General features: G+C 45.1%; 2 protein-coding genes across 2 annotated transcripts; both read left to right on the top strand.

Moving 5' to 3' along the window:
• The first annotated feature begins 1,125 nt into the window (after window positions 1–1,125).
• Window positions 1,126–2,137, top strand: LOC123190940 (ethylene-responsive transcription factor 7). Its single transcript, XM_044603668.1, has one exon. The coding sequence runs from the start codon at window positions 1,373–1,375 to the stop codon at window positions 1,952–1,954; it is 582 nt and encodes a 193-aa protein (XP_044459603.1). The 5' UTR covers window positions 1,126–1,372; the 3' UTR covers window positions 1,955–2,137.
• Window positions 2,138–11,251: 9,114 nt separating this feature from the next.
• Window positions 11,252–13,125, top strand: LOC123190939 (berberine bridge enzyme-like Cyn d 4). The gene has a single exon (XM_044603667.1). It carries the CDS (start codon window positions 11,413–11,415, stop codon window positions 13,006–13,008), a length of 1,596 nt encoding a protein of 531 aa, XP_044459602.1. The 5' UTR covers window positions 11,252–11,412; the 3' UTR covers window positions 13,009–13,125.
• Window positions 13,126–16,956: the final 3,831 nt, after the last annotated feature.

Below are 16,956 nucleotides of genomic sequence, written 5' to 3'. Positions count from 1 at the left end.
CTATACCCAAATCCTGGCTCCGCCCCTGTCTACAGCAGTATGTATTGTAGTCACATTTTGTTCCTAAATGTAAGACATTTATCAGTTTAATACATCTAAACTTAGTTTTTTTGTTAGAGAAATATTTAAACTTTGTTTATGGCGATTTCAGCCTACAACCGAACATGACCCAAGGCCTTCCCAAGTTTGATCGACAAATCCCAAATTATTTGCTCTGGCTGAATTGTACACATCCTGGGTCTTGGAACTCGAAATATGTACCCATACGGCTAATTCATCATGTAAAGCGAAGCCCTCTCTTTGCCCGGAATCATGCAAAGCGGTACGTTCATATCCCAGCGGGAGTACCGTTTGATTTGAATCTTCCGTGCCCGCCACAGTGGAACAAGGAACAGAGCCTCTAGGCCACAACCCCACCCGCGTAATTCATTCACGATAGTAAATGATGAACCGACACCACCCCGAACAAAACGCAGACGGCTGGGATTACAGTAATTTACTACTACTGTGGCAATAATGAATTCCGCCAGACGCCCGTAATTTCCACCGCCGAATACACTTCAATTCCACCCGCAAAAAAAGAATACACTTCAATTCCGTCAGGCGTCGCCCGTGACAGTGAGGCCGCGTCTGCGTGCCAGCCGCAGCACGGCGCACGGAGGATACGATCCGATCCAACCCAACCCAACCCAACCCTACCCCCTACCCAGCGTCACGTACTCCCCACGCTGCGCCGCTGGGCGGGGCGGGGCGGTTCGATTTGAACGCCACCGAATCTCGGCGCGCAGTCTGCCGCCCCTGTGGAGCCGATCCGATCCGATCTAGTGCGGCCGGAGCGCGCTCCACGTCGCGGACAGCGCACCCACAGCCGGCGAGCGAGCTACGCGTAGTAGCGGCGGCACAAGCCAAAGGAAACGTGTTATCCCTGCTGCCGACGCGGGAGAACAAAGTAAACTCGGCGAAGACCGGTCTCGTGTGGGAGGGAGGGAGAGTGAGGACCAAGGGTGCGGAAGGTGGGAAGAAGCGGCCGCCCACCAACGCTGGCTGAGCTATCCCTCCCGCGCGTCGCCTCCCACCCCACCACGCACCCGCACGCGCCTCCTCCCCCTTCTTCTACCCCCCTCCCCCGCCCCTTCACACCATCACAGCCCACCCCACCGCGCCGCCTTCTCCTAGCTCCGACACAGCGGCAGCCCCCTCTGCGCAGAGTCAACAAGTCAAGCCTTTCTCAAGCCCAGAGCAGGGTAGACGCCCGGCCTGACCAGCTCGGGGCAGCACCCTCGGCCTCCGGTGATAGCCACTAGCCAGCCGCGTCTCGGCGAGGAAACAGCGGGAGCTGGCTCAAGCGATTGCCGGCCGGCGTTCTACTACTATGAGGAACGGCAGCACCGTGTGCGACGCGGCGGCGGCTGTGGGACTGGGCGTGGCGCCGCGGTACAGGGGCGTGCGGAAGCGGCCGTGGGGCCGGTTCGCGGCGGAGATCCGGGACCCGGCCAAGCGGGCGCGGGTCTGGCTCGGCACCTACGACTCCGCCGAGGCCGCCGCCCGCGCCTACGACGTCGCCGCGCGCACCCTCCGCGGCCCGCTCGCCACCACCAACTTCCCCCACGACCTCGTCTCCTTCCCCACGCTCCCCGCGCTGCCGCGTCCGTCTCCACCGGCTTCCCCCGGCCCCGCCTGCAGCGCCAGCTCCACCGTCGAGTCCTACAGCGGGCCCAGGGCGGCGAACGCGCCTCGGGCCGTGCCGCGCGCGCCAGCGCCGACGCCCTTGCTGGCGAAGCTCCCAGGCGGCGACGCAGGATGCCAGAGCAACTGCGCCTCCTCGGCCTCCGTCGTGGACGACGCCGGCGACGAGGCTGCCTCGGCCGTCGTCCGGCCGCGCGCGCCCTTCGTGTTCGACCTCAACCTCCCGCCGCCGTCGGACGAGCTGTGCACGGAGCTGCGGCTCTTCTAGGACGGATCCACCGGACCCGGATCGCCGGACGAGCTGTGCGCCAAAGCTAGCGATTTTAATTTTTTCTTCTATTCTTTTTCCTCCTGATTAGATTAGACAGATGATGTGTGCAAGAGAAGACCGATTGTACCACCAGCACTACTACTATTCTTTACGCGATAAGAATTGCGGTTGATTGATTGATGCCCAAATTTTGCGATCTGATTAAGAGTTGATTTTTGCTTGCCCACTTGGATGCAACTTTATGGACATCTTGCGTGCGAGTGTAACCGGAGAGCATTCGCAGCAACTTTGCGAATTGCGAGCAAGAAATGCTTCGAATACGACCGCTGAATTGTTTACTAGTGGTGGGGTTTTGAGATGTTCTAGCCTTCGCCCGAGTGGTTCATTCACCTTTCCTTTGCTCCCTCCCTCCCTCCCTGGTATTTCTTCTGTGTTATATTTTTTTGCAGGGTTTTCTTCTGTATTCAGACTGGACTGATGGTTCCTCTTTTTTGCCAACACTGCACTGCTACGGCCAGTAACGAGATTAATACTTATGGGCCCACCAATTTGAAGAAGATGGTGGATCATGTTCTGGGTTTGTGTTTCATAGATTTTGAGGAGTTTCATGGCGTGTTCTAACATGTGGATGACATATCAGCGATGTAGCCGCGTCGAGCTCGGGTGAAAAGGTGATTTGTTTTTTTTATTCGTTGATGCTGCTCTGGTTATGCCGGAGTTAGATGACGAATGTTGGTGACAAGCTCAAAAGATTCTTCATTCTAATTTTCTTTCTTGACTAGTGTTTCCTTTTATAAAGTCAAGCGTTCTACTATTTTTACAGTTTTGTCAGGTCAATATTTACTTGAATTGTATTATATTCTTCATGATATAAAAAGACATGTATCATCATAAAAAAACACTACTAAACTGCCTATTGGCCCACCAATTTGAACGCCGTTTGAAATAAATATTGCTCCCTACAAACCACATTACTTATCGCTGATTTAGTAGTAGCAGTACCGATAATAGTCTTTTAAAAAACATACCGGTATTACTCCCTCTGATTTACTTGTAGTACCGAAATAACTAGATTGCTTATGCAACCTTCCAAACATATGCGAGTTCTCTATATTCAAACCAAATAATCTGAATGCGAGCTCCCTAAGGAAAATATGTTTTTGGATTAAAAAATATTTATGATTTTGAAAAAACATTTCAAATCCTAGAAAAGTGAGCATAAATCTGGAAAAAAGTTACATACTCCAAAAAAATGTTTGCAAATTTCAAAATTTACTCATGATGACTAAAAAATGTTCTCAGATTTAATTCTTTCCAGATTTTTAAAAAATTCGTGAATGTGAAAAAATATTCAAAATATAAAAAAATGGTCACATATTTGAAAATGTTCTCGTATTTCAAGAAAGTTTTCATGAGTTTTAAAACTGTTCACAGATTAAAAAACTTTATGAATTTGATAAAATATTATATATGATTTTTTTCTCAGATTTTAAAACTTATTCCTTGATTATATCAAAATCACAAAATTCTAAAAATGTTTCTAATTTCAAACCTTGTTCCCATATTTCAAAAAATGTTCATGATCTTTAAAAAGATGTTCATGAATTGGAACAATGTGCCAAATTAAAGAAAGTTTAAAGTTTTGAGGAACGTTTCCACATTTCAAAAGTATCCATGACCTACACAAGCGGTTTCGTAATTCAAAAACAAAAAACGAAAAAGAGAAAAACAACAAGAAAAAACAAAGAGAAAAAGGAACACCCGAACGGCAGCCTACCACAAGGAAACTACCGCAGTGCTACTTTGCGTGACAACGGAACGAGAAAGTGGGCAACATATCTCGTGAATCCCAACTATTTGTGTGTCCATGTATCCCCTTTCTTCTCATCCCCACGATCTTAATCGTACAATTTATCAGAGTTTGTGGTAATTTTACACTAACACGCCCACCCTCCGACTAAAACCAACAACTTAATTTTGCAACAATGTAATTTTACACTAACACGCCCCTCTATCTCATGTATAACTGAAATATTCTGCTGCAGGCTGCAGCGGCGACTAGAGACGGACAAGCAGCAAGTATGTCTGATCTCAAAACTGAACAAAGACATCGCAAGCCACTTCTCGTAGTTCAGAAGCTTTACTGAACAGTATTTGCTTCGACCATGTAACTCAGAAAGTTTCAACACATAACGGATCTAGTCACTTCATTTTGTAGATGTTCAGGGGAACCTTTCATACTGACTTTTTGCTTATGGCATTGATCTCAAAACCGGACAATGTTATTGCAGACCACTTCCTTTAAGTCAAAAGGTTACTGATCAATACATGTTTTGACCTAGTTTTAACAATGCATAACTGAACTAGTCACAGAAATTTTTCACAGTAGCAGAGAAGGCTTATTTTTTGCCAAATGCCAAGCAAACTGACAGGAACTTCACTAACATGACTATGTGGGCAAGAATTGCACTAGTACAATCTGTTACTGCCTACAGCTTCAGGATATAAGCAAACTGACATGCTATAGGATACAAGCACTGCACTAGTACATCTTCGGCATGCCTACATCTCTACAGGCTACAGGCTATAAGCAAAGCAATTAAGCATCGCACTAATACATCTGCTACAGTCAACAAACAGCTTCCTACAGACGTCATGCTACAACATCGGGACTGTCGTGGTTGTAGGAGGCTATCCAGGGGGTGTTGGCACATGACGGCAGATCCAAAAAATTATATGTAAAAAAAACCAAAATCCCAAGGGACAGTCTAGCGTACGACACATGACGGCAGCTGCCTACATCAATTGGCGTGCTTCCAGCGTACCAAAAGTGATCTCTTGCTTGCCCCTAGAGGGTACTACCTCTGTCCTGTTTTATTAATTTCATTGTAGTTTGAGTTAAAATTTGACCATATATTTTACTAGCAAAATGACAATGCATGTCACAAAAAATTATATTATTGGATTCTTATTTGAATATACTTCCCAGTGATATTATTTTTGCTACATATAACTTATATTTTATTCGTTAAAATCATGGTCAAAATCTCTATCTCTACCTAATAATAAAGCACGGTGGGTTTCTGTCATCCGTCGCCCCTTTTTGCAAAAAAAGTCCCTACAGTTTGTTGAAATCAACCCGCAGTCCATCTTTAAGTCATACCGAACTGTTTTTTTAATTTTCCCAGAAAACCCCCTGACATTTCAGGTAATCAACCCGCCGTCCATATTTAAGTCATGAATCGTTTTTTTGCGTTTTAACACAAAACCCCCTGACCTTTCGGTTAATCAATCCACAGTTTATCTAAAACAAAATTATCCATATCTTTTAAATCGTAACTTCGATTTTAACATATTATATATGAAATTTGATTAGAAAAATGTGTAGAATCTAAATACGCTGTTACTTTTAGCTATTAAATATTTCTAAACTATTAATTTGGGTGCAAACATAATCAATAGTGCACGGTCCATTTTTCTTTCGCACCGGCGGCGATCCAAATTGCAAATAAACACACATTAAAACCAGATTGAGAGGAAAAAAACATTGATAACCACACATGCACAACTTTGGAAAACCTCGCAGGAAAAAAACAACATTTTTCTCAACTTATTCTGAGCGATTGTGTGCGTGCGAGCGCGTGCGCGTGCGCGCGGGCGCGCATGTGTGTGTATGTGTGTGTGTGTGTGAGAGAGAGAAAGACGCCTTAGGACTGACCACATTCAAATGCGTTTTCGTTGTGTGAGCATTGAGACCACTGTCGGGAACACAGATGTGATGCCATTTTAAAAGAAAAAAACGCCTACCTATCAGGGTCTCGAGTCGTGGTTATTGGGTTAAGAGCGTGTGTGTTTTTCTGTCCCGTTGCAACACACGGGCTCTTTTGCTAGTATAAACCAAAATACAAGGGGGACTAATAAATCAAAATGGAGGTAGTGACCTTTAATTAGTTGGTCCCTGATACATGCGCGGAAAAGAAAGGACGCGTGTGTCGTGTTGTCTGGGTTCGCCAGCCCATCCCAATTACTCCCAGTCCAAACTATTTTTTTCTCTAGGTCAAGTGCTGTAGTAATTCACCACCAAGCTTGCTACCAGGACCATGTGCTATTTTTGGGTCTTTTTAAATATCAGAAAATGATCAAATATTTGAATTTTCTTAAAAAATTCTATATAATTATTAATGAAACTTAATGAACATTAGTAAATTCATAAAAAGGTCACAAATTTTATGTATTATGCTATTTTTAAAGAATATTCATGGAATAAAAATGTAACTAAAATTTAAAATATGTTAAAATTTATAAATATTAGTATCAATTTTTAAAAAATTCTTGAGTTTTAAGAATTACTCAAGAATGTTCTAGAAAAATCATGAATTTAAAAAGTTCAAGGATTATAAATTTCCCCAAATTTCAAAATAATTTTTGCAAAGTAATATAATATTTTAAATTTGAATAATGGTTGCGAATTAAAACATGTAAAAAACATACAAAGTAAAAAAACCCATAAAAACCTTAAAGAAACACAAAAAAAAGAGAAAAATCAAAATCTTTTTGAAAGTTGCCTAACCAGAAAGTCCTCTATTACATGTGACAGACCTATTACCTTCGTAGCGTGCAAGCTTTTGGTGGCATGACGCTGGCGTGGCTATGATCGCCTTTCACAAGAACAAGCAGGTTAGTTTTTTCTTTTGCACATATTTTGAAAAAGAATCTAAACACATATAAACCAAAACTTATATTCACATAAAAGTGGTAAAAAAACACCAATTTTAAAAATATTAACACGGTGTATTTCTTTTATGAGAGTAACTACAAATGAATATTTATAGCACTAAAACATGTGTATGACATTAAAGATGTTCTTTACATTATAGAGAAGATTATACAATATAAAATAAGGTTCGTGTAATTCAAAGAAAATGTATCGGATCATTCGAAAAATTTACGTTACATTTTTAATTATTTGATGCATTTCGAAATGTGTTTTTAATATTTAAAAAATATTATTATACAATGTATCATTCAAAAGGATTTAATGCGTATTTGAAAACATTTTAACACATATTTGAAACAATCCACAAACCATTTATTTGATTATTTTTAATCATGTATTTCTGACCTATTTAATGCGCATGAATTCTTTTTTATACTATACCGATAATGTACAATGTGAATGAAAATAATATACATCAAAACACATTTTGGAAAAACTGAATGATGTATTTGAAATATGCTAAACATATCTAAAAACTTTTTATATGTATAACAAAAATCAACAATATTTATGAAAAAATAGGCATCAAAGATATACTTGAAAAGAATGTTGAACTTGCATAAAATAATATTTTCATATGTATACCAAAAATATACAACGTATATGAAAAGAAATAGGAATCAAAAAATAAATTTTAAAAAAGACTAATGGTGTATTTAAAAAATATTAAACTTGTAAATTAATTGCTTGATGTATACAAAATATTTATAATGTGTGAAAAATTAGAGATGTGTTAAAAAAGAAAAAAGAAAAGAAAAAAATGGAGAAGAAAACCAATGAAAGAAACAAAAGAAAATCATTGTAAGAAAAAAAAGGAAAATGTGAAGAAAACCGTAGAAAAACCTAAAACCCCGAAGAAAACGGACGTGGAATAATGAAAAAACAGATAAAAATCATAAAAAAAGGTCGCATGCACCTACTGTATTGAGTCGATGTATTACGTCTCCAAACTAGCGACAGAAAGCGCTAGTGGAATGGCACCGCGTCATGTGCGGAATAAGAGACACCTTTGATGTGTAGTACTAACAAATAAAAATAAAATAAGCTTGTTTCAAAGTAAATTTGTTGGTACAAAATGAAATATATGATACACATTAGTATTTTTTAACAAACATTATATAATAAGTTTGAATCAATACAAAATCTATAAAAAAACTGAAAATGTGCATGAATCTCAAATAACGACAAAGCACATCTCAATGTAGAAAAATCACTCTCGAGATAGTCCCCACTCATGAGATACTTGTGCACAACTGAATCAACGATGGAATGCAATACTTCAACCGTGACTAGGTTACGGTGTCCCGCGGGTTCTCCTGCGTGGTGCTTCTCTTCCCCTGTCTTTGATCATGTTGTTGTCATTGTTTTTATTTAGGTCGGCCAATTGCAGCGATAGATTGACATCTACTACCCCTGTAAAAGCACGAAGGGTGGAGATCCAAAGTATCTGCACCGTCCAGTAAAGTAATCCAACGATCCACAACCCCCCTATGTTTAGCACCAACCATGTGTGCCCACCAAATCCCGCTGCCACGGAACTGAAAAGAAATTCTGCACACTTATCCTGCCGGCTCCGTACCCAGGATCTTTTAACTGAAACCCATAGATGCTTGTACTTTGTCCTCCTCCCCAGCATTCAAAAAATCACCAAAACTATAGTATTTTGCTCTAAGAACTCTTGCAGTAAGTGATTCGGGTTTCATTAAGACCCTCGAGGCTTGCCTAGCTAGGATAGCCATATTAAACAGTTTAATGTCTTGAAAACCCAACCCTCCACAAAATTTGGGCATCGTCAATGTGCTCCAAGATACCCAGCTAGGCTTTCTCTGTCCTTCCTTGCTGGCCCCCCAAAATTTGCGAATCAAAGAATTGATGTGTTCACATAGACCACGAGGGAGTTTAAAACACGACATCGAGTAAACCCGAACAACTTGTTCAACCAATTTAATTAAGACCTGCTTTCCTCCTGTAGAAAGGAGTTTTTCCATCCATCCTTTGATCTTGCTCCATACCCTGTCTTTCAGAAACTTGAAAGCACTGTTTTTTCTACCACCAACATCAGAGGGCATACCCAAATACATTTCAGAGAGGGACTCATCTATGATGTTTAAAGCATTCTTCACCTCATCACTTAGTGTGTTTGGGCACCCCTTACTGAAGAAAACAGAAGACTTGGACAAGTTTATTCTCTGACTAAAAGCATTGCAGTAACTATCCATTAAAGAAGACACCTCATTTGCTCCAAAAGAACTGGCTTTGACAAACAACAGGCTATCATCCGCGAAGAGAAATGGCTTACGGGCGAAGCCGATGGAGCCACTCGTATTCCATTGAGGTGCGATGATTCATAATTAGTTATTAAGAGGCACGTAATGACCTGGGCTTCAAGCAGAAACATGTATGGAGAAATTGGGTCTCCATGACGGATTCCTCTGGATGATCTGAACTCTTCTAGTTTACCACATTTGAAAAGGGCAAAAAAATTGATAGAACTAACCATCCTCATGATTAATGCCACCCATGATGGTGCATATCCCAGTTTGACCATTATAGCCTCCAGATATTCCCATTCAACAAAGTCATATGCTTTCATCATGTCTAGTTTCACTGCACAAAAATTATTTTTGGGTCTTGTTCCTCTTCATGAAATGCAGACATTCATATGTAGTGATGTTGTTGTCTGTAATCAGTCTACCTGGGACAAACACTAACTGTTCCTCAGAAATAATGTTAGGTAAGATCTACTTTAGTCTGTTAGATAAAACCTTGGAAGCAATCTTATATAAGACGTTGCACAGACTTATGGGCCGGAATTGAGATAACTATGTCGAGTCTTTTACCTTTGGAATCAATACTAAGATTTTCTCATTAATTACCTCAGGGCTCTCCTCGCCTTGAATAATGCGAAAAACCACATCAGTGACTCAGCACCACATAGCTCCCAGTGTTGTTGGAAGAAGTGAGCAGCCCGCCCGGGCTAGGAGCCTTCGTTGGGTACATTTGAAAGAGAGCTTTTTAAACCTCCTCGGACGTAAAAGGGGCCATCAAGTTTGCATTCATCGCTGGTGTCATGCTTTTGTGGTTCCAACGAGAGTGGCTAGAGATCGAGAAGGCCTTGTGACGTTTTGACCAAGATTTTCAAATTTTGAACCCAATAATAGCCCTAAAAGTGTAGGCTCATAATTAACAAACCTAGGCACTACAAAGAACAAATTTAACATCAAGCCCATCTATTAGATCCTCACAATCGATCTAATAGACAAACAAGATAAAAACTCCATTTGCCTGAAAAAAGATAAAAATTCCATGAGATTTTTTATCTCTATGGTGCCTTCTAGTAAATCTTCTGTATCTAAATAGCTAGCTCCCACTAACTATTTCTCTCAACGTGTAAAGATGCCACATCATCGCATAATATGCATGAGAAAAAGGCTCACACCCACTATCATATCTCTCTCAAGATGCAAGCATGCCACTTCATCATGGCATGCATGGAAAAAGACCCATCTTAACATGCAAACATACATGAGGTTTTTCAATTTATTATGCTATATATATTTAATAAACATTTTACAACTATATAGAAATCAAACATAATAAATTATATGTAGTTTTAGTTTTAGTTTTTTATATTATTACTTCTCATATTCATGTTTCATACAACAAATTACATTGAAATATGTTATAAAATATTCTCACAACAACGTGCGGGGTATCATTTAGTTTATAAAGTTGTTACATGGAAGAAAGATCGGGTTCAATATCTTCTAGTCCTCATATTCTTGTGCATATGATAGATAGTTCTAGAAATGACGTTCTACCATGCACAAAATATTCCATGCATGCATCCACATTGTTTCACCGGTTTGGCATTCATGCCACATTTCTAGTCTGAGACAAAATATATGTGGTCACGATATATTACATAATGTTTTATTGGGTCTTTTTTTTTCTCATTTAAAAGTTTAATGTTTTGTTGTCTACCAGCAAAAAAGTGCACTTGTTGCCAAATGAATTCGCTGGTACACAATGAAACATCATGATACTCTTTGAAATAACGGGAAAAGGTAACAAAATATCTTACAATAATTTGAAACACCACAGAATTTATCAATATTCTTTTAGAAAACATGGGTGGCACGGATCTCACAATAGCGACGGAACACATCTCAGTGCAGAAAAATCACTATCTAGATAGTTCTCACTCATGCGAACCAATCTTTGGTTGAGATGGTTAGGTGGACAGTGGTATCCCAACCCACCAGGGTTCAAATTCTGGTGCTCGCATTTATCCTGGATTTATTTCAGGAATTTGGGCGATACGCTTTCAGTGGGAGGAGACGTTCCCGTCGACTACGAGTCGCCTACAGTAACTTCGTAAAATCTCAAAATGATATGCCGGCTCAGTCTCTCGAAAGTGTTCATAGGGGTAGGGTGTGCGTGTGTGCGTTCATAAGGGTGAGTGTATGCGCGTTTATATGAGCGCTTGCGCGTTAAAAAAAAAAGATAGTTCCCACTCATGACTTACTCGTACATAAACGCATCAACGATGTCCCTTGATGCAATACGTGCACGATCTCGTGTTTCACGTGGAACAGAGGGAGCAGTAATAATTGAAGTAGTACAACACTCTCGCTCAGAGGATTGATCGAGGAGCTCCACATCATTCAACTTTACAATGCTCAGAGGCTTAGCACTCGCGTTTTCCGTGAGCTTCTTCTCTTGCCACCTGACGTCTGTTGCTTCCCTAGCTTCCCCCGGTGGCCATGGCTTCCTCCAATGCCTACGGGAGAAGATACCCAGCGAGCTGGTGTACACGCAGAGCTCCAGCAACTTCACTGACGTGCTGTTCTCCTCCATCAAGAACCCCAAGTTCTTCACCACCGCCACGGCGAGGCCGCCGCTCTGCATCGTGACGCCCGGCGACGCCTCCCACGTCCAGGCCGCTGTGCTGTGCGGCCGCAGGCAGGGCGTGCGCCTCCGTGTGCGCAGCGGCGGGCACGACTACGAGGGCCTGTCGTACCGCTCGACGCGGCCGTCCGAGGTGTTCGCGGTGGTCGACCTCGGCGCCAGCCTCCGGGCCGTGCGCGTCGACTGGCTCGAGTCCACGGCCTGGGTCGACTCCGGCGCCACCATCGGGGAGCTGTACTACGCCATCGCGAGGAACAACTCCCGGGTCGCGTTCCCGGCCGGCGAGTGCCCGACCGTCGGCGTGGGCGGCCACTTCAGCGGCGGGGGCATCGGAATGATGACGCGCAAGCATGGCCTCGCCGTCGACAAGATCGTCGACGCCAGGCTGGTCAACGCCGACGGGGACCTCCTAGACAGGGCCGGCATGGGGGAGGACCTTTTCTGGGCCATCCGCGGCGGCGGCGGAGGGAGCTTCGGCATCGTGCTCTCGTGGAAGGTCCAGCTCGTGCAGGTCCCGCCGACGGTGACTGTGTTCAACATCGGGAAGACGGTCGACCAGGGCGCCCTGGAAATCCTCACCAGATGGCAGCACGTCGCACCGTCGCTCCCCAGCGACCTCACCATAAGGGTGATCGTAAAGCAAGGGCAGCAGGCTCTGTTCCAGGCCGTTTACCTCGGCGCGTGCGGCGCGCTGGTGGCGACGATGGACAAGCAGTTCCCGAAGCTGGGCATGACGAGCGCCGACTGCCAGCAGATGACCTGGCTGCAGTCCGCGGCCACGCCCTTCCTCAGCTTCGCCAGCAATGGCACGCTGGAGGAAGTGCTCCTGGACAGGACCGTCTGGACGAGCGCCTTCACCAAGGCCAAGTCCGACTACGTCCTGCGCGCCATCCCAAAGGCCGTGTGGAAGGACATCTTCTCCCGCTGGTTCGCCATGGACGGCGCGGGGGACATCATCCTGGAGCCCCACGGCGGGTTCATGGATAGCGTCCCTGCCGCCGCCACGCCATACCCGCACCGGAACGGCGTGCTGTACGTCATCCAGTACATCGCATCCTGGCAGCAGCAGGGTGACGGCGGCGCTGCGGCCAAGAGCTGGATCGACGGCTTATACGACTTCATGGGGCAGCACGTGTGCAAGAATCCGAGGCGGGCGTACGTGAACTTCCGCGACCTGGACATCGGCCAGAACGACGACGACGACGGCACCTTCGAGAGCGGAAAGGTCTGGGGCGAGCGGTACTTCGTGGGCAACTACCGAAGGCTAGCGGCGGTGAAGGCCGCCGTAGATCCGACGAACTACTTCAGAAACCAGCAGAGCATCCCGCCGCTGATGGAGACGACGACGACGCAAGTGATCTAGCAGAGCTGCATGCATGTGCGAGAGGTATCAGACGAATTAACAGTACGATCTTGATGTGTGTACTACAAGTCGAGATCAATTTGCTTTCATGAATGAGTTAATTGCATAAAACCATCATATTTTGGGCTTCTTCTCCAGAAAACCACCTGGTCTCTAATCATTTGCAAAAATCACCGCATATTCAGTAAACCTTTTGTAAAAAGCACTGATCAAGTGATTTACCCCGTTTAATCACTTTCTGGCAAGTGAGACCAGAATGTAAGAAGCTGATTTGGCAACATATTAAAACACACACACCTACATCTAAAAGAAAAACGCAATAAGGCCCTCCCCTTGCGGATAACCTCGAGCAGTCCAAATACCCCAAAGCCCTTGACCGCCGCCGCGCTGCTGTCCGGTCGGCGCCGCTCCTCCGCTGTCAGACACACCCCTCCTATCGCCGGAGACCATTGTCAGCGCCGCCGCGCCCGTCTTCTTACTCGCGGCGACAAAGAAGTGGCGGGAGGAGCGCCTCCATACTCGCGGCCGCGGGGCCGTTCTCCGCCGCGCGCTCGCTCCACCAGCCATGCCATTTGCCGGAAGCAGCGCAAGTGCGGCTTCTGCTCGGGGCCTTGAAAGCCGGCGGCGCGCCCAGGCCCTGCCGTGGCCGCGCCTCTGCCATCTCTCGAGGACGCCTAGGCCGTTCGACACCCAGGAGCGTGCTACCGGCTCCAGGGGAGCAAAGAGGTGCGCCACAACCCTGTCGCCTCCTCTTCGTGGATCCAGGAGCTCACCACCGCCCAGACCGAGCTCCGATGGCCGCCACACCCTGGATCGACGATGTGGCGTGCGCTAGATGACCAGGTGGCGCGGCTCGAGAGCGTGCGGAGGCTCACGGCGACAGTGTGCTGCTGGCCCTCACGCTCGCAAAGACGGTCGGCGCTTGCGGGGACATCTCCTGCGCTGTCACGCGTCTCGCCGGCCGGTGTGTCCCCCCTGTTGCTGCACGCGAGGAAGGAGATGCCCTCCGTGGGGGAGGGGGAGGGGCTTGATTGCTTTCTCTTTTAAGATCCAGTGAGGTATACGTCAATTTGTTGCCAAATCAGCTCCTTACATTCCGGCCCCACTTGTTAGAAAGTGGTTAAACGGGCTAAATCACCTGATTAGTGTTTTTTGCAAAAAAATTACTAAATGCACGGTAAGTTTTGCAAATGATTAAGGACCAGGTGGTTTTCTGTAGATGAAGCTCGAAATGTGCTGGTTTTATGCAATTAACTCTTCATGAACAGACAAAACAGAATGTGTTAGGTACTTCGATCTTGATGTGCGTACTACAAGTCGAGATCAGTTTGCTTTCATGAATAGACAAAACAGAATGTGTTAGGTACTTCGATCCTGATGTGCCTACTACAAGTCGAGATCATTGTATTTTGGCTGGTTATCCATCGTGATCGTCGGTACTTCTTGGTTGAAATTTTGGTTGGATTGCGATGATTGTGGCCAGGATGTGCATGCCTATTGAGATGGTAAAGATAAGGCCAGTAGTGGCGCGTTGGGTGCCACGGGCAAAAAGCTAGCTAGCTAGCCTGGGTGTATCGGCTGATCGATGGTACTGGTGAATACGAGTTGTTACGTTCTTGGTTGAAATTTGGTTGATCGTGATGCTTGTGGCCAGGATGTGCATGCCTATTGAGATGGTAACGATAAGGCCAGTCGTGGTGCGTTCTGTGCCACGGGCATTAGTCATAAACTAGGAAAACGTCGCCACGGTTTCATCCCAAACCAAACACGAAGACCCCTAACAAAAACCTAAGACAATTATTTTCACACTGGTGTAAGCCAAGTACGGACCTGAGATCAAACTCGCCACCATCCAGGGCTTTGTGTCGGCGCAGTCTTCTCCGGTGTCCTAGCCCGGACAGGCCGCCATAGAAGCACACCGCACAATAGCTATACGTAAGTTGACTCAATTTACAATCTGTGTAACTCAATTTTGTAGAAGGAAGAACGGTTGGAGGAGAAAGAAAGGTGGAGGTAGAAGAAAGAAGATCGGTCGTTGGATCTTTAAAATGTTGGCGTAAACAATCAGAACTCATGTTCGTCGCATCATCCGACGTCTACTATATAGGGAGCATGGTCAGCGTCTCGGCCTTGATCACCGGACGTGGCAGCGAACGACAAGGCGGTCGTTGTCAATCGTCTTTCCGGCAAAGTACTAGAAGTACAGGAACTCGTGCTCGTGGTTGTGATGGTCGAGCGTGCGCTTTGTGGATCTCACCTCCTTTTGGTTCCCGATCTCGAAGCGCAACTTGGCGTGGTCACCGGCTCGTCGGACCTCCCATGTCCAAGGAAGACGGACATGCCGCGTCCAAGGAATATAAGGGTGATACAAGTTGGTAATTTGCTTGTGAGTTCTAATCATCATTGGTTCTTCATTGCAATAGTACACGTGTTTCCAATGTTTTGCTTGTATCGATATTGGCTTGCTTGTGAATCGACAGACGACATTGATTATGAAACACAAGTATATATTCTTCATTGCAAGAGTATACATGAAACGAAAAGGAACATAAGGGCAATACACGTTGGTAATTTGCCCCTGACATTTGGTTTATTCAACAATCAAAACTCATGGTCCGTCGTATCATCGCGTCTACTGGATAGGAGTAATCCTCCTTTTCTAAAACGGATTTGCTAAGTCACATCTAGATGAAATTTAGTTATCTCACATCTAAATCTACAATCGTTGGATTTGTTTTCTTTAAAATTCGCGCAGAGGTTGATCACGTGCTTTCTCCCCTCGTCTCGCTGTCCCCTGTCGGCCTGTTTTCTTGTTCACAAAGATGGGCTTCTATTTATTACATGGGCTGTCTTATTTTTTCTCTCTGATTGTTACACCGGCATGCACAATGGTGTGGATACCTGCTGATTTTGTCTGTTCGTGTGGCTGTTTTTGTTGGGAGGCTGTTCCTTTTGCAACGATGTGTAGATGTGGCATCTTCTCACAAAATAGTGTAGATGTGGCACGGCATTTACTTAAGAGTGCAGCCTTTTTATACGCCTCTCATGTCCCAGTTTATGGCTAAAAGTTTATGACCATTTTTTTTCTCTTTGCTTTTTTGATGATCTGTTTTTCAGTTTTCAATTTATTTGTTTCCCTTTCTTTTCTATTTTTTTCCTGGCGACCACTAGGCGCCGGCGCGCCGGCCCAAATTTGGGCCGGTCGCACGCGTCCGATACGTTGTGTTTTAACCGTCAGATCAGAGCCTTCCTCCTCAAAGCGCTTTTTCCTTTGGCTTTCCCCCCAAATCACGCTAGCGCAGTGCGGGACGAGAACGAGACGGACGGCCTTCGAAGCTCGCCGGATCGCCAGCGCTCGCCGGGTCGCCGGATCCCCACTGCTCGCCGGCTTGCCGCCCTTGCTACCGGGTTGCATCAAACCTCCCCCTTCCCCCGGGACCGCCGTTCCAACAGCCTCGGCGACCTTGCAGCGCGTCTCGCCGCGATGGCTGTCCCAGCTCACAGCGGTGACCCATCACGGCTCTAAAAAAAGCTTTGGCTGTCGCAAGCTTGGAATTGCTGGTTCCAGCAAAACTAGATGCTGGTTGAAGCATTTTTTTTCTCACCGGTTGAATCAAAAATTGTTCTGCAGATCCCAATGAAGAAGAATGCTTTGCATCTGGAAAACACAGGCTCGAGCAAAAAAAGATATTGGTTGAAGCAGAAACTGCTCGCCGATTGTAAAAGAAATGGCTTGCTGATCCCACCGAAGAAAAATGCTTCCGTACTCGCACCCATGGAAAAATCGCTAGTTCCAGCAAAAATGCCTGATGGTTCCAGCAAAAACAATGGCTGGTTGAAGCAAAAAACAGAGTCGCAAACTCACATTCATGAAGATGGATGTAGCAAAAATCCATAGAAACACCGGTAGTAGCAAAAACCAAAAATGGTTGAAGCAAAATGGCTCGC

The sequence above is a fragment of the Triticum aestivum genome, chromosome 2A (genome assembly GCF_018294505.1).
Source record: "Triticum aestivum cultivar Chinese Spring chromosome 2A, IWGSC CS RefSeq v2.1, whole genome shotgun sequence".
Lineage (NCBI taxonomy): Eukaryota > Viridiplantae > Streptophyta > Magnoliopsida > Poales > Poaceae > Triticum > Triticum aestivum.
The sequence above is the reverse complement of the archived record's forward strand: the minus strand, read 5'-3'. Positions and strand labels throughout refer to the sequence as shown.